The sequence below is a fragment of the Papaver somniferum genome, chromosome 8, assembly GCF_003573695.1.
Source record: "Papaver somniferum cultivar HN1 chromosome 8, ASM357369v1, whole genome shotgun sequence".
Taxonomy (NCBI): domain Eukaryota; kingdom Viridiplantae; phylum Streptophyta; class Magnoliopsida; order Ranunculales; family Papaveraceae; genus Papaver; species Papaver somniferum.
In genome coordinates this window covers 67,348,074-67,371,950 of record NC_039365.1, presented here as the reverse complement: position 1 = coordinate 67,371,950, position 23,877 = coordinate 67,348,074, and the positions used below count along the sequence as shown (strand labels likewise).

The window sequence follows — 23,877 nt, the reverse complement described above, 5'->3', positions numbered from 1 at the left end:
GTGAGGAGAACCTCTATTTAGTATGGACTGAATAGAGAATTAGTCAAAAAGTTCAAATATTGCCTAAGTGCGAGTTGGCTTGAATTATGTTATGGAACATGATTACCATCGTCAAAGTTGGTTTTGCATTCGGGTGTTAGCCAACGTGTGACAGTTAGCCACCTCGTAGTTATACATAGGATTCACCTCACGTTACCATTTAGGATCATTTTGTTTGCACACTCTCTAGAGGAGTGCCCACAATATTGGACTCGTACACAAATCATTTCGTTCTTTTTTTTTTCTGGGGAACAAGATTTATACGTGTAAACCATATCTTTTTTCACGGATAAATATTTGTACTCATTCATATCCAATACCCCAACAGAAATCATCATTTTAATCTCGACAAGATAGATTTCAGCATCAGTTATCTCCAGCTCTCCCACCAATAATAGCATGCCATCCATGGAACCTAAATCATGTTTTAACCTTATCCAGAAACAGTGCCATATGTTACCGAAAGAAACGAAGTGTGTATTTTACTTCATAACAGTCGGTTACATTAGATAAACACTGAGGACGTAGTTATCTCAAAAACTCAAAACCTTCATTATTATTGATATTACCTCGTCATTCTCAAATATTTGTTCTTTTATATATAAAACTACGGTGTGATCTCACTATCTCATCATCTTTCTCTCTTCTTTTCATTTTTCGTTTTTCAAGAACTTCAGTTTTACAACATTGAAATTTCTCTCTTTCTGGAAACTAAGGCATTGCTGTAAGTAAGCAAAACCCACTCTTTGAAAGAACTCTCATTTTTATTTTTGTTTTGGGTTGATCATTGTTTTATGTTGTTGAATATCGATCTCTTTGTAGCAAATAGTGGGTATATATAGCACTATAAGCTCAATTTATGGTATGTATTTTTGTGTGCTTTTGATGAGTAACATGAGAAGATTGATATGCCAAAAAAAAAAAAAAAAAAAAGAGGATAACTTTGTTGCTTTTTGGGGCCTAATTGTTTGGGTAGATAGGAAATCCCTAACCCTAACAATTGTGTTGCAGACATATAAATGAAGATTAAGGATATTATTTTGGGTTTGGTGTGCTTGAATGTGATCACACTTGCAGTTGTAAGTCATAGCTAGCCAGCTTGCTTTTTACTATTTTGTTTTATTTTTTGGTTATTTCGATTTCCTATCTAATTTTGTTGTAATGGGTTATTCTAGATTGCTAGTAGTCCCCTTACTTGTCCTGCTGATCTTGGAAAGGAATGTGCCAGTGATGGTGAATGGAAGGGGGAATTCTTCCCTGGCATTCCTGAAATCAAGCATGAGGTAAATTTCTTAAACCCACCTTAAGATAAGGACTTTGTCTGTATGATGTTTGGAAATTGATTTTTATTTTATTTCTTGTTTGGTGTCTAGGGTCCTTTCAGCAAGAACCCACTTTCGTTTAAATGGTACAATGCGGAGGAAGAGATTCTTGGAAAGAAAATGAAGGTTCGCTTACTTAGTTTGTTAAGAAAATCTAAGCTTATTTTAGTGATTGTGCTCTGATAAAAGTGCATTATTACTATAGGATTGGATGAGATTTAGTGTTGCCTTTTGGCACACTTTCCGTGGAACAGGAGACCCTTTTGGTGCACCTACCAAGGTCTGGCCATGGGAAGACGGTACTAATTCATTGGCAATGGCCAAAAGAAGAAGTAAGATCAACTTGTAAAGTTACTCCGGTTTTCTGAATTTGAAATAACCTTAGTGCTAGACCAATACAGCTGACACTATTTTTATTTTTTTTTCTGAATGGTACAGTGAGAGCAAACTTTGAATTTATTCGGAAGCTTGGTGTAGATTTATGGTGCTTTCATGATAGGGACATTGCCCCAGATGGAAAAACCTTGGAGGTGAGTACTGTTTTTTCCAGCTTTACTGTTAATATTTTTGTATTTAACAATTGGATTGGAAGTGTGTTTCTAGTTTCTTCATATTTTTTTCTACTCAAGTCCTAAATATGAGTTCACATAATCAGCTGATTCATAGGGTGGATAAAATCTGCTTATGATACACACAGGAGAGAGTTCATAGGTAAACTTAATATAAATTAATTAATGTGAATGGAGTGACATATGATTCTTAGGTTAACTCCTACTGCGAACTATTAATATAGCTAAGTAACTTCACTTTGGAAGAAACCCTTAAACTAGAAAATCACTACACTAGAAAGGACTGTTAGGAAACTTCTAACAGAGTTTAATTTTTTCCATATAATGTCTTGAGTCTTATCAATGCAAATTTGCTGTATGTATCAGGAGTCCAATGCAAATTTGGATGAAGTGGTCGCTTTGGCAAAAGAACTTCAGGTAATTTACAGAATCTATCTTAAATATTTAACCAAGCTTCTTCTTTTACTGCAGTTTCAGCGTCCCCTGTTATTGGCATCTAAATGACATTCCTCTATTTTGAAGGCATGCGGCTTTGTTAAGAAAATTTTGTAGCTATTATTTGGCGCCTTGCTTTTTGGCTTCCCTTATAATTGACCTAGATTTCTCCATTGTCAAAATAGATTAGCACCTCTACCTTTGCCTAACAAATTTGTCATCTGAAACTTTTAAAATGAAAAACTTAAATTGTTGTTTGTTTATACTTTTGTATTTATTGTAGTAGATCAACATTGTATTCCCGTTATTCTGTGAATTGAAGTCTTGGTTGTTGTTGTGAATTGAAGTTTAAGTTCTCTAACTGAAACCCCCAACTATGTAGGGAAACAAAATCCATCCTTTGTGGGGCACAGCTCAGTTGTTCATGCATCCTCGCTACATGCATGGTGCTGCTACTAGGTATATCTTGACTAGTCTATTGTTTCCACCTTGTTTATAGAACTATCATGTTAACCTTATTATACGAAACTATCTGCAGCTCCGATGTAGGTGTCTATGCTTATGCCGCAGCCCAAGTCAAGAAAGCCATGGAGGTACGCATTCACCTTTATATGCATTCCAATTCCGAGTCCTTGAATTTTCATAATCCGTACTAGTTTCTACTATATTTTTTCAGGTCACACATTATCTCGGTGGTGAAAATTATGTCTTCTGGGGTGGTCGCGAGGGTTATCAAACTTTATTGAACACCGATATGAAAAGAGAGCTTAATCATTTGGTATGGCTTCAATACATCTCACTCTGTTAATTTCAACATCTATTCCGTGCATTTTGTTTGTTTATTTTGATTGCGAGTATCAACTAAGTTATTTGTTCGGCTGAACTGTAGGCTGCTATATTGCTCTAGTCGTAATCACTTAAATGCATTTTGTTTGTTCTCGTTGGACTATTATCTGTTAATTTGGGTTTCTATTCTTCCTTTCCTCTCTCATTTGGTCCTATAACATGATGAGTGTTTTCGTTTTGGCAGGCAAGATTTTTGGAAGGTGCTGTTGCCTGGAAGAAAAAGATTGGATTCAAAGGTAACAAATTTTGGAACGTTTACCTTAGATTAAGTGTTGGTTTAATTGATCTTGCATGCTTTATTGTTGCTGCAATAATCTAAAAAGATAAGCTTAAAAAGTCTTTTATCAAGAACTGGGATTGAATTTGTGTTTTTTTCAGGGACTTTACTGATCGAGCCAAAGCCTCAAGAACCAACTAAGCACCAGTATGTGTTTCACTTATGGCTCTGTTTTCTGATTTTTCTACTTGTCATGTTGTCATACTCTCATGGACAATTTTATTTTAGGTATGACTGGGATGCGGCAACTACAGCTGCATTTCTACTAAAATACGGACTTTCTGGTAATCCCCCCCTAACTTTTAAGTCGATTCCATTGTATACTTGTATGAGCATTCAGAGTGACATTCAAGTTGATAAGTGACTCCTACTAATGGATAGACTGCTAAATTTTTGGCATCAACTTTTTTTTGCAGGTGAATTCAAACTCAACATTGAGTGCAACCATGCTACACTTTCTGGTCACAGGTGTGTCATTCAAAAATTTGCAACTTTTTGCCAAAATTCCTACTTCTCCCTCATCTTGATAACATGAATAATGTTGGGGGTTTCACAGCTGCCACCATGAGCTTGAGACCGCCAGAAATTTTGGGATGCTTGGAAACATTGATGCAAACACCGGAGATCCTCAGATTGGTAAACATTTCCCCATTCTTTCCAAGAGTTGGCTAATGAAAGATTTTACAATTGTATCAAGTTTTTATAAGAGCAATGCAAGTTGAAATTAAGTATGGGAAGGGATAAAATAGGCGGAAGACTCACTTTGTTACATATACAGGATGGGATACTGATCAGTTCCTTACTGACATTGGAGAAGCAACTCTGGTTATGCTCAGCGTTGTCAGGAATGTAAGAAAATACCAACGAAACTTTTTAATTCATTATGAGTACTCCGTTAGAGAGGTGCGTCAGTAACCTGCATCATCTTCTTATTTTGGGTTCTTTAACAGGGAGGACTAGCACCAGGAGGATTCAACTTCGACGCAAAATTGTTGGTTTTTTCTCTCAGTTTTTAATCGCTCAAGGATGAGCAATTGCCTCCTTTTTGAGTACATTCAATTCACAGTGGCTAAACATATTTTTGAGATAAGAACTTAATTTGCCTATTGATATGCATTGCAGACGACGAGAGAGTACCGATGTCGAAGACTTGTTCATCGCTCATATCTCAGGAATGGATACATTGGCCCGCGGACTTCGAAATGTTGCCAAGCTGCTTGAGGTCGAGAGTACCCCTCTTAAATCTTACCAAATTTCCTTGTTTTGCTATTCTATAAAATATACTTGCTCACTGTGATCTGGGTTTTTCTTGCGGAATAGGACGGATCACTAACTGAGCTTGTTCGTAAGCGGTATGAGAGCTTCGACACAGAAATTGGTGCCCAGATAGAGGTTTGTTTCGTCATAGTAGTTTTGATATTCCCTTCCGGTTTTTCTTTCTTTGTTGTTGTTTGGCTTATTGGGGTTTTCCGTAAAAAAAACAGGCTGGAAAGGCTGATTTTGAAGCACTTGAGAAGAAGGCAATGGAATGGGGAGAACCGAAGGTTGGCTCTGCAAAACAGGTAACTTTTAACATGCATTGCACCTGTAAATTTACAAATTACAGAAAACAGCGACAGATTATTCTATTCTTGTTTGCTTCTTTTATATGTTTATCATAATTGTGTAATTTATTTATTTTGAATTCAAAGTGGAACTTGTATTAATGATTCATAGTCTGAAATGTCTGAAAAGATAATACTTGAAATAAAATGGGGTTGTCTAATGGTGCATATGTTTTCTATGGTTTGCAGGAATTGGCTGAAATGCTTTTCCAATCAGCACTATAGCTTATGTTAAGTACAGAGTTCTTCTTTTACCAGTCTGTAGAGGTTTGCTGAACGAAGTGACCCCATTGAAAAAGAAGGAAATAAATATGTATGGACTGACTACTGTTATAGTCTGTTTTGAAAAATTATTGGAAACCAAATGGTGATACTGTAATATGAACAAGTTCCAAGTTGAAAATTATTTCAACCGTCTCTCAATTTCGATTATAGCTGTTCCATATGAGTTTCAGACCGATCTTCATCTTTGATTTAAATCTGTTAGGTCATTTTGCTCGTATGCCTTCAGGAGTTGTGGTCTGAGACGGGATGAGTTATGGTATATCAATTTTTCTTTCAAGTCTTTTTACTAGTGTTCAAGTTTTTCTATACTCAAAATGCACATATAAGTCGGTAGCAATTTAACTTTCTTTTATATTGGACTGGCGCTGGCGTATGCATTAAAAAATGAGAGATACAATTTTATCTCGAGCTAATGAATAACCTCGCATTAATGAATAAAAAGATGCATTAATGAATAAAAAGCTTTGAGTGCCCCCACTGCTCCCAACTTTACGTTGCTTATCCAGCTTATCCAAGAAGAATTACATCTTTCTTGATGAGCTCTTTCACCACCATTGCATGGTTACAAATTCTTGACCTAGAATGCGTTTGTGAAGCTCTGGTATAGGTAACTTTAAACTATGAGGTGTATGATCAAGGAATGTGGATTGGAAAATCAGTCCAATTTTTTAATTGTTCCTTAAACATTAATGTTATTTACAGTTTGTAATTGTGTGTGTTCAATTTCATGGTTCATAGTTTGTGAATTGAAGTGTACTTTACTTCCTATAAGGAAAAAAATACTTCGCAGAAGATTTGAGAGTGATGATAAGCGATAAGTTATAGGATTGAACATCATGGAAATCAAAATATTGATAGTAAAATGGTGATATCCAATTAGGGGCACATACTGTCTTAGGGTTTGTAGATTGATGAAAGAACAAAAAGTCTAGAACAATATATCAATTTTTAATCGCCATGGAGCATCAACCCTTTTTTGCATTTTGTGTTCTTAGAGCTAGCTTAGGTGGATTGCCACCTAATGTTGGGAGCAGTGAGAGCACTAAAATTGGGAGCCAAATCATTTTCGTTAAAGGCCGTATATATATATACTTCATCCAATCAACAATGTTCCAATAAGAAGTTATTTCTTCTTAAATAGTATATCTAAAGTTGATTGTTTTTTCCTTCCACCTAAACACATTCTTAATTTTTGCTAATGCATATATGATTTCTAGAATATTTTGCTCGTACTGTAGCAAGTACTTTTTTTTAATGATGATTACTGTTTGAAATGCCTCTTTTAACCACACATTTGGTATGTTGCCACCATTATCCAGTACATGATTACTCTGATCGTAGACGATTCCTTAACTGCATCATTCTCATTAGGATTCTTCAAAAAATGTTCAACATCCTTTACATTTTTATACCGTAAGTTAGAAATGACTTCAGTTAATTCTTCACTATCCTCTTCTAATTGACCAACTTCTGGTTCGGAAATATCGGAATTATACACGTAAAAAATTAGAAAAACTATCTAAATAAATAATTATTCATTTACGGATAAATAGATAACCTCGCTAAATGATTATTTTTTTCCGGTCCTAAAGGTATTCATCTATCGAGGTTAGACTGTACTAAGTTAATGACTTTCAAAACATTAAAGATTATCTACAAAAATATTGTTTAACCTCTAGCCAGGAAATCAATTTTGATAAATCTGGTATTTTGTTTAACAAGAAAATTCCTAATTGTGTGATGGATCGGTTATCTTTGATTTTAAATACTCATACTCGTGATCTTGGAGAATAATACGTTGGTACTCCCATCTCTTTTATAGCCTCGAAAATATAAACTCGTATGGGTATTTTTCAATCTTTTGATGCTAGAATTACTACATGGTATCATAAAATCATTTCCCAGGCTGCTAGAACCTTCCCCATTAAACACATTGGTCAAGCTATCCATATCTACCAAATGGCTAATTTTCTTATCCTTAAGTATCTTTGTACGAAGATGGACTCTCACCTGTGTCAGTTATGGTGGGTAAAACTCTTGAACCAAAAGATAAGAAACTCCACTTACTCGTGTGGGATATTCTTTATTCTCCGAAGTATGAAGGTTGTTTATGTTTTAGAAAAGCTAAGATGAATAACCTGGCTATACTTGCCAGGAATCTTGGAAATTGACTGAGAATCTGGATTGTCTTTTTAGATTATGTTCTTAAACATAGATATTTCCCCATTACTTATTTTTTTGACTGCTAAGTATCCTAGCAACTTCTCTTGGACATGGAGATGTCTACATACTATCAAAGAGCTCATCAAGCCTTTCATCATCTGTATACTGAGAGATGTTTAATATCCCCGATGTGATAAGTGGGTCCCATTTTTGGGCTCTGCTAATCTAAATCCCCAGATCCCTCAAAATTCAAGTATCAAAGTTTCTTATTTCATTAGTCATGAAACTAGATTCTGGAATATAAATAGATCACATACCCACTTTGACAATGCTTATGCTAAAAAGATTATTACTATTTCCTTAAACCAGATTTGTACACCTGATAAGAGGGATTTGGAGCTTTCAAAGAATGGAAGATTTAATTCTAAATCTGCATACGTGGGTCTTGCAGGTACTAAACCTTCTTAAGTAGAAATATTTGAAAGTGAAATTGCAAACTTTGAGTTCATCATCGTGTTCGGTTGTTTTAATGAAGGCTGCTAAAAATGCATTCCTGCTATGTTGGTTCTTCAGTCCCGGATGCCTAGGCCGTGATGTTCTAGATATTATACTCATAATGAGAATGTGATGCATCCCCTTGTTTCGTATCTTTGTTCTAGTCATGTATGGTATCTCCTTCCTTTATGCATGCATGCTTCACATTTTAATGATAAATTGTTTTTGGATTTTCTCTTTTTCCGGTTCATTGACCCTGTGTCTTGTCTTCCTGAGGACTCTCAGTGTTAATTTGCTGATATCTCGTGGTCCATTTGGAGAAGTAGAAATAATCTTATTTTCAGTGCTAAGAAAGAGAACACTGCTGCAACAAAAATTATAGCTAAAGCCATGATTGTGCTTGGAGAACAAACCATACAAGTCTAGTAATCACTGATGGTTCCTTTGATGAACTTTCACTGGCTAATGGTGCACGGTATATGATGAGAGATCACAGAAATAAAGCCTCTTATTGTGCATCCTTGGTGTTTGAAGTTACTTCTCCATTATATTATGAGATCCGGGCCATATGGAAAGTCTTGAAGAAATTTATAGAACCGAAGCTTATGCATATAATTATTGAGAGTGATGTAAAGGATTTGATCGACCACTTCAGCAGGGAAGTTTGATGGTGGTCAAAGAACGGATTCTCTTTTTAAAGAAATTTCTTTTTATAATTTTAAACTTGTGGCATGTAAGTTTACTTTAACCGTGTACTTGTAATGATGTTACTCAATGGGCCAAAGTTAACTCTTTACTTTTATGTTTTAGTCTCCTCCCCTGATATGGTTATTACCACTCTTGTAGGCAGATCAATTGCCTTCTTAAGGGACTTCGTTTATTAAAAAAAAATGCTATAACTAAATTGAATTACATGGCAACTCATCAAAAAAAGAAATATGATAGGAATAAGAAAATCGGTAAGGAATCGACTAAACTATACTAAGAAGATGGTATAAAATAAATATCATAAAAAGGTTTCTTATCATCGCGAGATGCATAGCTTGCTATATGTGCCGCGAGACACTTTGCGCGACGTCATTATTAATATTGTCTCCATCCAACCAAAACAAGAGTAACAACGACCAAATATTAGTACACAATTGGAAAGAGAAAAAAAACTACATAACCATCAATAATGTTTTATGATTCGTCAAAAAAAATATTATGATAAGTTGGTAAAAAAATAAAAGATTAAAAAACCGATTCTGCTTTGATGTGTTTATTTTTAATAGCAGGCAAAGTATAACAGGAAAAGTGTGTTGTCTTGAGTCATGTCAGTTAGTTTTTTTGTTGTTGTTTAGTTTTGTTTTTCTATTGTTTCTTAATGTTAGTCTAGTTACTTTTGTCTATCCAATAACCTTAGTTGTTTGATATATATGTGTCTGAGGACTACCTTTCTCTATAACGCTTTTTTATTTTCAGCTGCAATAAAAATTCTTCTTTGCTTCCAATCTTCTATGCTCTTAATCTTGATCATCATATGCTCATAATTCTCATGATATCAGATAGGGTATTAATCGAAAATCAATCAGTAATCAAAGCTCAATAGTTTTATAACAATTTTCAGCTTTTGTACAAAAATCAGGGCAAAACCAAATTTATAATTTTTCCCCAAAAATTCAAATTTGGGTTCTTGAGTTCGATTTATGGTAACTACACAAATTGGTGAATACGACAACAACAGAAACAACAATCAGGTTCATAATAATAACAATTTTAACAACAACCAGGAAAATTTGCATAATACTCAAATTCACACACAAATGTCGACTTCCGCTGTAACCGCTAATTCATCCTATGTTCCTTTTACTAATATAACAATTTTTGTGTCAATGAAACTGAATTCCGCAAATTATCTTTTCTGACATGATCAATTTGAGGGTGTCTTATGCTTATCTTTATGGATATGTGGATGGTGAAAAGATGGAACCACCACAAAAAGCTATTGTTGATGTGTTGAAATTGTTAATCCATAATGGATTTTTTTGGGAAGTTTAGATAGATTTGTTTCAACATGTTTAAAAACAACTTTCACACTAGCAGTAAGTGGTGATGTTCTTGGTTTGTTTACAACAAAGGAAATATGGTAATTTCTTGAAATAAGTTTTAAATCTCAGTTTCTTGCTAGAAAAATTATGCTTATAACTCAATTGCATGGTCTTAGAAAGGGAAATAAATCTATTATAGTTTATCTTCAAAAGATCAATTGTATAGCAGATTTTCTTACAATAATTGGTGAAAAGGTCAATGATTCTTATGAGAAGTTTCTTATCGATAGATAATGAATATATTTGATGAGCAGAATTCTATTGCACCCTTTGCAAGAAATGGTTCAAATGGTACAATAACTGTTAGAGCATCGCTCGGTCGAACTCGTAAGTTTTTCTATCTAAGCTTGTTGTAAATGTTAGATGTACAAAACTATATCATTATTTCTAGTCTACTAAAGTAAAGTCTCGGACTAGGATTAGAGTATGGTAGTTGAGTATTAGATATCACTAAATTTCCCTTGAAGATTGAAGACTGAAGAACAAACAAATACATTTACGAGAACTTCATCAACAAAGAGGTATATGAAGAGTGATCCATCCTATTTATTCAGCGCATTTACCATTCTATCTTATGAGACAAAGTCATGATTTTAGTAGATTTAATATTGCAAAAAAGAAATTACGATTACAAGCTTGTCTCGGTTAAACTCTTGAAAATATGATTCAAGCAATGCGTATTCTAAATCCTTAACAATCTTAGTTAAAAACAATTTATTATTCAAGAAATATTTTTGTTTCAAGTTGATCATTTGGAAATTGCTCTAGTCTGGCACAAGTACCTGAATTACTGTATACCTTTATGTTCGACTATTCTACGATTCTCATAGACACTTCTAAGATAACTTTGTTTACTAAATCCCTTTTTGTTTGTGGATCATTGATTAAGTATTGAGTGTTATTGAACACCATTATGTGCTTGTAAGTTCAAAGGCTACTGAGCCGCTATGAACCATCATTGTACAAGGTTTCGGAACCGCTAAGTTTAAATCATTGATTTCTATATATTCTTCTGTGTAATTTCAAAGCGGAATTCTCGCATGCTTAGATGAATTCCTAATAAGAATTTCATTTAAACTAAGAAGTGTTTGCTTGCATATTCTTAGCTTGAATTCAAAGCAACCTAGAGCCTTAAAATCTTGCAACTAGATTTCTCAATTCCTGGTACTTTTGCGTCCTACTTGCTAAGCTACGGTCATCCTCTATAACCTAGGTTTACTTTGGGAAACATAATTAGGTTACGACTTTGAAGGCTCCGCTTAAGGATTCGTGAAGCCCGATCAGAATATCTTTTACCTGATAGTTTTTGTATCCAGATCTTGTTCTTATCGATCTTTGAAGTTTTCAGTAACCTCGGATCCGAAACAAGATATATAGAAATCACAAAGTTCTCTTCGTCTCGGATTTTGGGATTTCTGTATATATATATATCTAAACTCTTTTTTGATTTTCTTGGATTGTTCTTGAGAGGCGGTTAGTAATCTAGGCTTCTCAACTAACTAAGTGTAAGTGTTCCGGGTTCATGAGGTTTGCTGAACTTTGTCTACTGCAAACATATTTTCGAACCTAGATTCAAAAATCAAAAGGGAAATCAAATAGGCTTGTATGTCAGAGGCAGATTGGTATCAAAAATCTTCATTGAGGTTGAAGCAACTCTTAGGCTATAAATGACGTCAACTAGGGAATCAAGTGCACATAATCTTGCAAGGTTCAAGAGGCGTAAGGAACACGACTGCAGATGAATTTCTTAGAGGATTAATTCGATACCAATTACCATCCAGTAGGAAGTCTTATAGTAAGTTAGTACCTATAGTGGTTTAATACAATGTGATGTTCAAAGTTAGACGAGGTCCTGGGAGTTTTCTGCAAGTATCATTTTCCTCGGTAACAAAATTTCTAGTTCCTTGTGTTTTTCCTTTTCCGCGTTGTATTGGTTTATCTATATAATAATAATAGCACAAGTAGTACGTAATCAATATACATAATTTAAGTCATTATTAATTGAGATAGAAAACAAGACTTGCTCTTGTTGAATTCGTTTCTTGAAAAATAGATTACAAGGTTTATACTTGTCATTATTTGGATTCTCTTGATTTGGATACGACTAGATTGATCTTGGATATTAATTTTGAGAATTTCCAAGAAATCTTCTACACAATCAGGTTCACGGACCTTTGTCTAAACATATTGATTGTGGAAGATATAAGAGAAAACTTTATATACAATCTTATTCAAGGGTCCTTGCTTTGACTTACTTTTGATTGTATTAAGATCTGTACATACAAGTTGCCGAATGAAAAAGTTAGTGGTGTACTTGGTAACCCCTCCTTTTCAATAACGGTAGAAGGTACAACGACAGAATGGAAACTACAAGAATAATTAATATCAGAATGGGTCAAGTTCAAATAACCAGAATGAGAATTCTTCTAATGGTGATAGAAGATCAAATATGCATTGTTCAGAGATGTTCTGTCAAATTTGTAAGAAGAAAGGACATTTGGCTACTAGATGTTTCTTTAGGTATCATCCACTATAAAATGGTTCTTCGGCCAATAATTCTCAAGCTAATTTTTCTACATCTGAGATTTCTCTAAATCATACTTCTTTTGGTGTTGCACAGCATGCCTTTACAAGTTTTGAATGCCAATAAAGCTGCAGTGAATGATGATCTTTCTTCCCCTAATTCTGTTTGGATTTCGGATTCTGGAGCTTTAACATATATGACTGGAGATAGACCTTTACTTCATCGTAAAGACCCGAATGCACGTCAATGTTATTTGGCTGGTCAAATGACGATTACTTCGCATAATTACTAATTAATTAAATTTAAATGTTAATTATAATTAATAAAATAGTAATTTGGCTATGAGAATAACACTAACGGATAGATTTCCAGAAGTTTTGTGAAATTTAATATTTGAATGCGTCAATCGGATACCATACGAGGGAAATACAATAATCAAAAGATCCACTATCGAAGGTTGACTTAGGCCATTTAAACGTAAAGAAAATAGTTAATCCTATCTCCTTAAAAGCTAGTTATATAAACCCATAGTTATTTACAAGTCCATTTATATATGATTTTATGTGAGGGGTATAATAGAAGTGTGAGAAAATATATATTGAATTTAATCAAATTCATGTTTAGAAGAGATGGCGCTCGTGAAGATATAAGTCTTCATATCTTAAAGCTTTATCGATCTAGTGATGTTTGTGAATCACTTTATGTCTGTGTAAAACACAAATACAATATTTTATTTATATATCATTTGAGAGATTTCCATTTATAATTATCAGAGTGTTGGGTTTAGTTTTGAGTTAAACTTTGTTTAGGATCCTTAATGCCACAATATCTAGATTGAATACGTAGGTTACTAAGTCGCTGGATTTAATACTTCTACTTATAAAGGCAAGGACAGTGTCATGATTGGCTATGGTAAGACACTCACTATTTTCTTTTACTGGTAGTACTAAGTTACATACACCAACAACCAATTTTAGATTAGATAATGTACGCATGTGCCTGATACGAAACATAATTTATTTTCAGTAGCTAGATTTAAAAAATACAATGCTTGTTACATTAATTTTAATGGTTATTAAATAATAAGTATGCATACTCATTACTTGTTAGCTCATGGAAAAATGGTGAACAATTTCTTCAATAATTTTTGAAATATAAGATTTTTCTTCTCTTGTTGCTTTTATGATATTTGGCATAGTATACTACACCATCTTTCATCAAACATTGTTCAACAACTTCACAATCGTAAGAATATCATTCTAAATTGATCAATCTCTAATACATTATGTCGTCCTTGTCAACTTGCCAAAAGTAAAAGAATTCATTTCCAATTATCCCCTTCTCATGATCTACTCCACATGCACTGATTCATTGTGACGAGTGAGGCCCTGATTTACCTCATTAGCATAACCTAAATATTATATTTTATTTGTTGATGATGATTTCAGTAGGTTTTATTGGACTTACCCAATGCAACTGAAAGCAAAAGCTTTGCAGTGTTTTTCAACATTTCAAAAACTTATATGAAAATCTTTTCAAAATAAAAGTACTTACTTTTCAAACTGACGGTGCTAGCGAGTTGGTTAAGGGACAATTTAAAACCTTTCTAGAGTCACGTAGTATTCAAATAAGAATTTCTTGTTCAAAAAAACCTGAACATAATGGTCTTGCTGAGAGAAATCACAGTCACATAACTGAAATGGGAAATACTCTACTTATTAATTCTCCGTGTTCTAAAGAATATTGGTATCACACCTTTTTAGCAGCAACATATCTCATAAATATAATTCATACTCATATTCTTCATGGTAAATCTCTTTTTGAGGTTTCATGTAATGAGTTCCCAGATTTTTCCTGATTAAGATTTTTTGGTTGTATTTGTTGTCCTTTTTTGGGACATTTAACACTTGATAAGTTGTCACCAATTTTTTTTAAAATGTGTCTTCATTGGATATGACTCTTTACATAAAGTTTATAAATTCTATAATTATATTTCTAAAAGGACATACACTTTAGGACATCTAATATTTTCTGCAAAAGAATTTTAAATCCTTATTTTGCTTCCATTATTGCCAATCACTTCATTTGATTTCATCTGAGCCTATTCATTCATCTAGAATTGTTACAAGATCTCAAAAAGGAATTTCTAAACAAAATTATATTCCTATGATGTTTTGCATAAATCTGTAAATTATCCTCTTCCTTCTGCAGATACTTATTTGCTAAACATTCCTTCTGAACCCAAAAGCTTCAAATTAGCTATACAAGTCCTAAATGGCAAGCTTCTATGAAGGATGGAAATAATGCTTTAAGAGAAATGACACATGGTAATTAGTTAAACCTCATATGAATATATTGGCTTGTAAATGGGTATATAAGGTTAAACTGAACTCAAATGGGTCAATTGATAGATTCAAGTCAAGGCTATTATATATCTCAAGGTTTTAATCAACGTGATGGAATTGATTATAGAGAAACTTTTAGTTTAGTTGTAAAATAAACAATAGTAAGGGTAGTGTTGACTATATATATTACTAGAGGATGGATAGTTAAGCAATTGAATGTTTCCAATACCTTTTTAAATGAAATATAACTGAAAATGTGTACATGAAGTAGCCACCATGTTTTGTTAGTTCTGAATTTCCACATAGAGTACGTTATTTGAAGAAGAGTTTATATGGATTGAAACAAGCTCCAAGCGATTGGTTTCAAAAGTTTAGTACTTCTTTGATTTATTATGGATTTGTTAGAATTGTTTTAAATTTTTCAATGTTTGTTTATGTTGATAGTATAAAAAAGATGGTTCTTTTATTGTATGTGTTAGAGCATTGCTCGGTCGAACTCACAAGTGTTGCTATCTCAAAATTGTTGTCAAATTTAGTTGTCAAAACTATATCTTGATTTCTAGTCTACTATTAGTTAAGTCTCGGATTAGGATAGAAGAGTAGTTGAGAAGCTGACATCACGACAGTTGTTAGAGCGTTGCTCGGTTGAACCCACCAAGCGTTGGTATGTCAAGTTTGGTAGTCATATTTTAGTGAACCAAAACTCATTTAAAGAGTCGCTCGATTATTTACTAGATTCAACTTCATATAGGTTAGCTAGAAAGTTATTCGGATATGAGACTTACAAGTATTACTCGAAGACTTGAAGAATGTGAAGAAGTAAAAATCTACATCGACGACATCATCCTTCCTCTTGAGGTTAGTAATGTTTTGACTTGAACTGTTTCATTCCTAACGTATCTTTCAAGTCGTGCTATATTGAAAACATAACTGCGAAGCTGTGAATGATTATACTCTAGGTAGACGTAGTATTAAGGAATTATAATACGAAGTATAACGCTTATCATTTGAACTTCGTATATAATACATAGACATAATAGTATGAATGCTATTGTGATTATGCATGGGTATGGGTGAAGATTTAATCTTAGGAAACAATTTTTACATTCGTTTAAAGGAAGTACAATTCATAAACTTGTTTTGTGAATCGAGCTAGGCTTATTGGTATTGGTATTCATTGCAAATCTTTGGATTACCAATATGTGTGTTTAGTATAACCGCTCATAACTTGTTTATGTATCTTGGTAAAACTATTCACAATGCCTGACTTATGTATCGCTATGACTTTTATTAATGAAACCAATCTTAAGTAATCACCTGAGATGGTATGATCGATATTTGTAATTGGTGTGACCCTTCCTAGTCATTGGGTAACCGATCCTAGAACTTGGTGGGAATAATCACAAGATGTGTAATCGATCTTTATAGTAGGTTAACAACTTTTCGTAATTGGTGTAACGGATCCTACAACTTGTGCAACCGATCACAAGTAATACCATGAGATAGTGGTAACCGATCCTGGTACTTAGTTAGCCATTTTTTGGAAACTAGTGTAAGCGATCCTAGTAGCCACTTGGAGGTAGAACCTAACTTTGTGTTTGGTAGAACCGTTAAACCCATGAATGGTGATTATATGTTTTTGATCAATCACATAGTTCTTGGAAATCAGATGAACCTGTTAGAGAATTACTCGGTTGAACCCACCAAGCGTTGGTATGTCAAGTTTGGTTGTCATATTTTAGTGAATCAAAACTCATGTTAAGAGTCGCTTGATTATGTACAAGAGTCAACTTTTAAAAAGCGGGGGTCTAACAACACCGCCCAATATTTTGCTTAGCAATCTGTATGGACAAACTCGAATATCTTTTAAGAGAGTCAACAAGACTCAATCAATTAAAAGTATATCAACGAGTTTATATCTCTCTCTTGATTTGATTTACTCAAGCAGGAACTGCGAGTTCTAACCAAATGCAAGGAATAACTTGGATGGTACCAAAGACCAATATCCAAGGATCAATCAATGATAATCAACAACTAATAGTTGGATTACTCTAATTGATGATCTAACGCACAACCTGTATTATTTCAATTATAAAGATAAAACAATATAATGCGGAAATTGAAATAACACAGACACCAGAAATTTTGTTAACGAGGACACCGCAAATGCAGAAAAACCCCGGGACCTAGTCCAGATGAACACACACTTTATTAAGCCGCTACAGACACTAGCCTACTCCAAGCTAACTTCGGACTGGACTGTAGTTGAACCCCAATCAATCTCCCACTGATCCAAGGTACAATTATGCTCCTACGCCTCTGATCCCAGCAGGATACTACGCACTTGATTCCCTTAGTTTATCTCACCCACAACTAAGAGTTGCTACGACCCAAAATCGCAGGCTTTGACAATAAACAAATCTATCTCACACAGACAAGTCTATCAAAGGATCAATCTGTCTCCCACAGATAAACCATAAAGGTTTTGTTCCGTCTTTTGATAATAATCAAGGTGAACAGGAACCAATTGATAATCGGGTTTTATTTTTCCGAAAAACAGCCTAGAGTTATCAATCACCTCACAACAATCTTAATCGTATGATAGCGAAACAAGATGTTGCGGAATCACAAACAATGAGACGAAGATGTTTGTGATTACTTTTTATATCTTGCCTATCAGAGATATCAATCTCAAGCCAATCAATCTGATTGTACTTGTATGATAGAAGATGCAAGATCAGATCACACAACTACGATAAAAGTAGTATCGGTCTGGCTTCACAATCCCAATGAAGTCTTTAAGTCGTTAAACTGGTTTTAGAAGAAGAAAACCAAAGGTTAAAGGAGAATCGACTCTAGCACGCAAACTAGTATCACACGTAACGTGTGGGGATTATTTTTGCACAATACTAGATGTCTCCTTTATATAGTCTTTCAAATCAGGGTTTGTAATCAATGTTATCTTAGTAACAAAGCATTCAATATTCACCGTTAGATGAAAACCTGATTTAGATTCAAGCTAATATTTCTCAAACGTTAGATCGAAAACTTAGCTTGTTACACAAACTTGATTATGCATGCTTCTAAGTTTGTTAACCGTACCCAAACATATGCACTTGTTGGTTTAACAATAGTTAACCAAATGGTTATCCATATGGGCATTTCATATCAACCACGTTCTTCTTCATCATAACTAGTTCAAATGAATTCAAATGAACTAGTTGGAGAGTTTTTCAATTGCGAGGAAATCTCATGTACTACACAAGACACAATTAAGCAAAGATGATTTGATTTACTTGAATCAGTTCATGAACTTTTATAGCCACGGTTTGCAAACTGCATTCCTTAGTCTTTTTTAAGTTTAAGTTCAGAAATCATCTTCAGATATATAACCTTCTCAAGTTCGCAAACTAGGTTCGCGAACTTAAGTTACCGGGCAGAGTTTACAAACTCCAGCAGAAATTCTCGGGTATGAGAACTTCTCCGGTTCGCGGACTGAGTTCGCAGGTTAGCTTCACGCAAGTAGTTTGTCAACTCCAGCAGAAATTCGCGGGTTTGAGAACTTCGGCAGTTCGCGGACTTGGCTCACGCCATTCTTCCGGTTCTCTTGATCAAAAAAGTTCGCAAACTTTGGTTCAAGGAATAGAACTTATACATAAATGTGTTTCCACAACAATGCTTATGTCCAACATTGGTTATATAATCTAAACACTTATTTCAATCATTGAAACATTCTTAGAGGACGTTATGTAGTTGTTACACCATTTCTCGTCAAAGCAATTTTCAAGATGATTGAAACATATCATGACTTTCGTCACATGGTAAAGATAAACTTGATCGAAGCGAAAAGCTTACCAACACATATTTCGAGATATAGATAGGCGAGGTATACTCGGCTCGAAATACCAAATGTGTATAATCAAAGTATATATATATATATATATATATATATAGCATACGACTTCTTGTATCAAAGAGTAGGAGATAGAGTAGATAGACTTTTGAGTGATAGATAAGTTCAAGTCTTCACATACCTTTTTGTCGAGAAGTTCCACCGGTTCCTTGAGTAGTTCTTCTACTTGTATGATGAATCACCATGAAGTCCTTTAGCTCAACTACACTTTCTATCCTAGTCCGAGACTTAGCTATAATAGACTAGAAATCAAGACTTATAGTTTTGATCACTAACATTGACAAACATGCTTGAGATAGCAACACATGCGAGTTCGACCGAGCAATGCTCTAACAATCTCCCCCTTTGTCAATTTTAATGACAAAACTATCAATACATATGAAATACAAAAAAGATAAAGAAACTTTAGTAGCTCCTATTCCACATGTCTAATCTTCAACATTCCTCGAAATCTTCGTCACTTCCAAGTACTCCAATGATCCCAAAGGTTGTAAGTTTAGCATCACCGTTGTTGAAGATCCGTAGCTATAACAATGAGAAAACATAGTTCTCGATCATTGTTATACAGTGTTATAGTATTATTACACAACGTCAAAGTTCAATTGTATCACAACTTCAAAAATAATACTATGGTGATATGTATCACCCCCCCTTAGTCAATACTCCACCTCACATGCAAACCACTCCCCCTTACATAATGATCCGAAAATCATATGTATTTTTAGTATGAACTACATATTAATTCTCCCCCTTTTTGTCAATAAAATTGGCAAAGGTACAAGAACGGGATCACAATGAAATTTCCGAGAGAGACATTTCATGACAAAAGGAAAAAATATATACCAACTAATTTAGATGCAATCATAAAGCCGAAGCTAAATGCATCCATCAAGGAGTTTAAAGAGACAAGATAACCCATCTAAAATTCCACAACCGCACACCCCTCAAGATATGACCATTAAGCACAAGTTCAAAAGAACTGTCCCCCATTGGATGTCATTCCCGAAGAACAACAAGAGCGACCTTAATTTCAAAAGAAAAGAAGGATTTTATTGGACACCAAAAACCATGAGAACGATTTTCTATATCCAAAGAACTCAATCAAATTAATCACAAGTAATCCCATGATAAATTTAATCGGAATACACAATCAAATTAGACACAAGAGGTGATCAATTCAATTGATTATGCTCAACATAAGAGAACTTATGGAGACACGAAAATACTCAACTAGATTAATTACAAGAGAACCCATAATTAATCTAATTGGAATAAACAACCAAACTAATCACAAAAGTAATCAATTTAATTGTCATTTGTTTTGCTCGACATAAGAAAACTTACGGAGCAATAACTAAATAACCAAACAAGATTATTGATTTAGTTCAATATGCTCGACATAACATATCTCACGGAACACCAACTAAGCTAAAAGATTAACTTGGTTGTATAGTGCTCAACATAAGATACATTACGGAGCCTCGCAGTAATACATAAAATATGGATCAGGGATGATCAATACTGCGGAATACACAAGGATTCATTCTATCTTCAATCACTATTTGCATAATGACAATTAATAGACATAATCCTTGAAAACAAAAGATTGTAACCTATCTTCCATCAAATGTTTGACAATATATGTTTAACTTTTGTATTTGTCAAAAGTATATTCATTCTTTTACCAGTACGTGAATACCAAACACGAACGACTTTACTTTTGACAGAGTATGGGACAAACATAGTTCACGGACGTAAACACCAATATCCCATAACAAATTGCAATATATCAAATCATAAAGATTAATACTGCAAAACATCATCCTCCAAATATTTTTAGAATTTAAACCAATAAACCTAAAAAAAAAAACAAGAAGATGAAACATAATAGTTATGTGTAGTCACAATCATTGTTATTCAAGCACTAGTTATTCTTCCAACTAAACCAAAAAGAAGACATACTAGGCAATAGTTGAATCAAATTTCTTTGACCACTTCATACCTTTGAAACGGACCATCAAAGTAAGTATCGCTGATATCCTTGATCTTCTTGACAGTCGAAACACCATGTTCAAGAGTTAAAACATTAGTTTTTCGGTCAACAATGCGAGCAAGATGTCTAGCTTTGGCGCAGTCAAGGATAACTTTCTTCTGATTCCTGATTAGATATTCTGATTACCAAGGATTTTTGCATGTCCATCAATAAGTTGTTTTATCTGCAATTGAAGGTTAGCAAGTTCGTTCTTAACCTCACTTTGAACAAGAATTAAATCCTTGACAGATTCTCCAATCCAAGAGTTATACTCTTTTCTTTCGAGCATCTTCTTCAGAACAAAATCTTGAGCTGGATCACATCCTTTTAGGTCTTCCTCGATTGTAGGGTTTACTTCTTCTTTGGGATTCCATAGACATCCTATTTGAAGATTAATAACACATATATGATATATATATATATATATATATATGTTAAGTAGTACACCATAGACAGAAACCCTAGACTTCCATGAGGAGATATGGACGTCCGTGGGCTAACCCGAACGTATGAACAAAAAGGATGGACCAAACAGGGAAAACTGCATATTGTGACATTTTCAATGCTTATGAATAGGTTAGAATATTCAAAATGAAGAAATACTAAAAACTCACAAAGAAGCTATCAATCAGATAGATGAAAATCAACTAAATACTTGGGCATCTGTCATTCGTCATCCTTGTATCTCTCAAGTTAGATACAAGAATGGAAGTTTCTACTACTAGGTAGCAGAGGGAGACATAGTCTCACCATAGGTATTGAGAGAATAGTTGTGTTTTTCACCTGGATGTCTGACCTCAGTATTTCTTGTCTTCCCTTGGCTATTTTCAAATTTAGAGAAATTTCTCACAGCCCTTCCTGAAAGCTCAAGAGAAGAAGCTTTCTGATTACTGAGTCTAGGACCTCTAAAGATCGGTTCTAGAGGATTTTCCGAAATGGGTCTCTATACTCTAGACTTAGATTTACCAGAGTTGTTCTTATAAGCACAGGACATGCTTTATTTAACAACACAAGAATTTATACCACTAGAATGCACAAAGGTCCTGTAATGATTTCTAGGGAAGAGATCATTCTTATAAGTTGTCTGGTTTCCTGTGGACATAAGGTTCACTGTTGTAGTCGAATGACTATTTGTTCTATTGACAGTGAAGTGAAGCAAATTGTGAAGATTAGCAATTTGTTTCCTCCTGGTAAAACAATGGATAGCATAGTGGTTCCCTTTTCCACAAAAAGTACAGGTTCGTGGAGGAGAAGCAAAGAACGAAATCTGTTTTAACTTCACATCCCTGTGAGAAGATGGTAAGTTATGTAAACTTTTCTTGACACAATCTTCTCTTGGAGGATATTTCTTCATGTACTGTACGTCAGGAACAGTTGGAACAGAAGAATTTTTCCTTAAGACAGAGTTATCCTTTTCCAAGGACTTGCACTGTTCATGGGATAGTGAAATGGATGCTTCTAGTTTCTCTTTTTCAACACGAAGTCTGTCAAGATCAGATGAATGCGTCTTGATCAAACATTTTTCTCTAATTGAACCTTTTTTGACAATCTTTTCAAGATCACAAATCTTTTCACGCTGTAGATTATTTTCTTGAAGAAGTTTCTCAATATCCTTAAAGAAGGACTCAATAATGTTATAGAGTACATGTTCTCGATCAATAGACTTTTCAAATTCATCTATGAGTTGATCATGATTATGAAGATCAACAAACTCAGAAGAATTTTTTGCGATTCTGGTGAGCTTCATTTCAGCTTTTGCCATTGTTTCCAATGTCTTATTGGAGGAAGAGTAATCAACACAAGATGAGACAATCTTCCTACCTCGAGATTCAGAAGAATCAACTAAAGAACAATCCTTTGAGGTATTACCGAGACAGCTGACATAGTAAAAAGCTTTAGGAGGCATCTTGGTATACGTACGAGATTCTGTCCTCAGACTCAGATTGCTACAAACACAGACTTGTAAGGTCTTGAACGTGTTTGCCCGCTCTGATACCAATTGAAAAAGCGGGGGGTCTAACAACACTACCCAATATTTCGCTTAGCAATATGTATGGACAAACTCGAATATACTTTTAAGAGAATCAACAAGACTCAATCAATTAAAAAGTATATCAACAAGTTTATATCTCTCTCTTGATTTGATTTACTCAAGCAGGAACTGCGAGTTCTAACCAAATGCAAGGAATAACTTGGATGGTACCAAAGACCAATATCCAAGGATCAATCAATGACAATCAACAACCAAAGGTTGGATTACTCTAATTGATGATCAAACGCACAACCTGTATTATTTCAATTATAAAGATAAAACAACATAATGCAAAAATTGAAATAACACATACACCAGAAATTTTGTTAACGAGGAAATCGCAAATGCAGAAAAACCCCGGGACCTAGTCCAGATTGAACACACACTGTATTCATCCGCTTCAGACACTAGCCAACTCCAAGCTAACTTCGGACTGGACTGTAGTTAAACCCCAATCAATCTCCCACTGATCCAAGGTACAATTATGCTTCTACTCCTCTGATCAAGCAGGATACTACGCACTTGATTCCCTTAGCTGATCTCACCCACAAATAAGAGTTGCTACGACCCAAAATCGAAGGTTTTGATAATAAACAAATCTGTCTCACACAGACAAGTATATCAAGGGATCAATCTGTCTCACATAGACAAGTATATCAAGGGATCAATTTGTCTCCCACAGATAAACCCTAAAGGTTTTGTTTTGTCTTTTGATAATAATCAAGGTGAACAGGAACCAATTGATAATCCGGACTTATATTCCCGAAGAATAGCTTAGAGTTATCAATCACCTCACAACAATCTTAATCGTATGGTATCGAAACAAGATTTTGTGGAATCACAAACAATGAGATGAAGCTGTTTGTGATTACTTTTTATATCTTGCCTATCGTAGATATCAATCTC

General features: G+C 34.3%; 1 protein-coding gene across 3 annotated transcripts; it reads left to right on the top strand.

Annotated features, from left to right (window-relative positions):
- The first annotated feature begins 539 nt into the window (after positions 1-539).
- On the top strand, positions 540-5,658 carry LOC113301449 (xylose isomerase-like). Of its 3 annotated transcripts, none has more exons than XM_026550222.1 (21): positions 540-763; positions 1,051-1,118; positions 1,215-1,322; positions 1,413-1,487; positions 1,567-1,693; positions 1,800-1,891; positions 2,297-2,347; positions 2,748-2,824; positions 2,904-2,958; positions 3,042-3,143; positions 3,396-3,447; positions 3,590-3,635; positions 3,717-3,772; positions 3,905-3,956; positions 4,045-4,124; positions 4,267-4,337; positions 4,439-4,479; positions 4,611-4,710; positions 4,809-4,880; positions 4,973-5,050; positions 5,282-5,658. In XM_026550222.1, exons 2-21 carry the CDS (start codon positions 1,059-1,061, stop codon positions 5,315-5,317), a joined length of 1,431 nt encoding a protein of 476 aa, XP_026406007.1. In that variant the 5' UTR covers positions 540-763; positions 1,051-1,058; the 3' UTR covers positions 5,318-5,658. The 3 variants fall into 3 exon arrangements, with proteins under 3 accessions (XP_026406007.1, XP_026406008.1, XP_026406009.1); XM_026550223.1 differs by having other exon boundaries at positions 541-767; XM_026550224.1 differs by lacking the exon at positions 540-763 and adding an exon at positions 883-901.
- Positions 5,659-23,877: the final 18,219 nt, after the last annotated feature.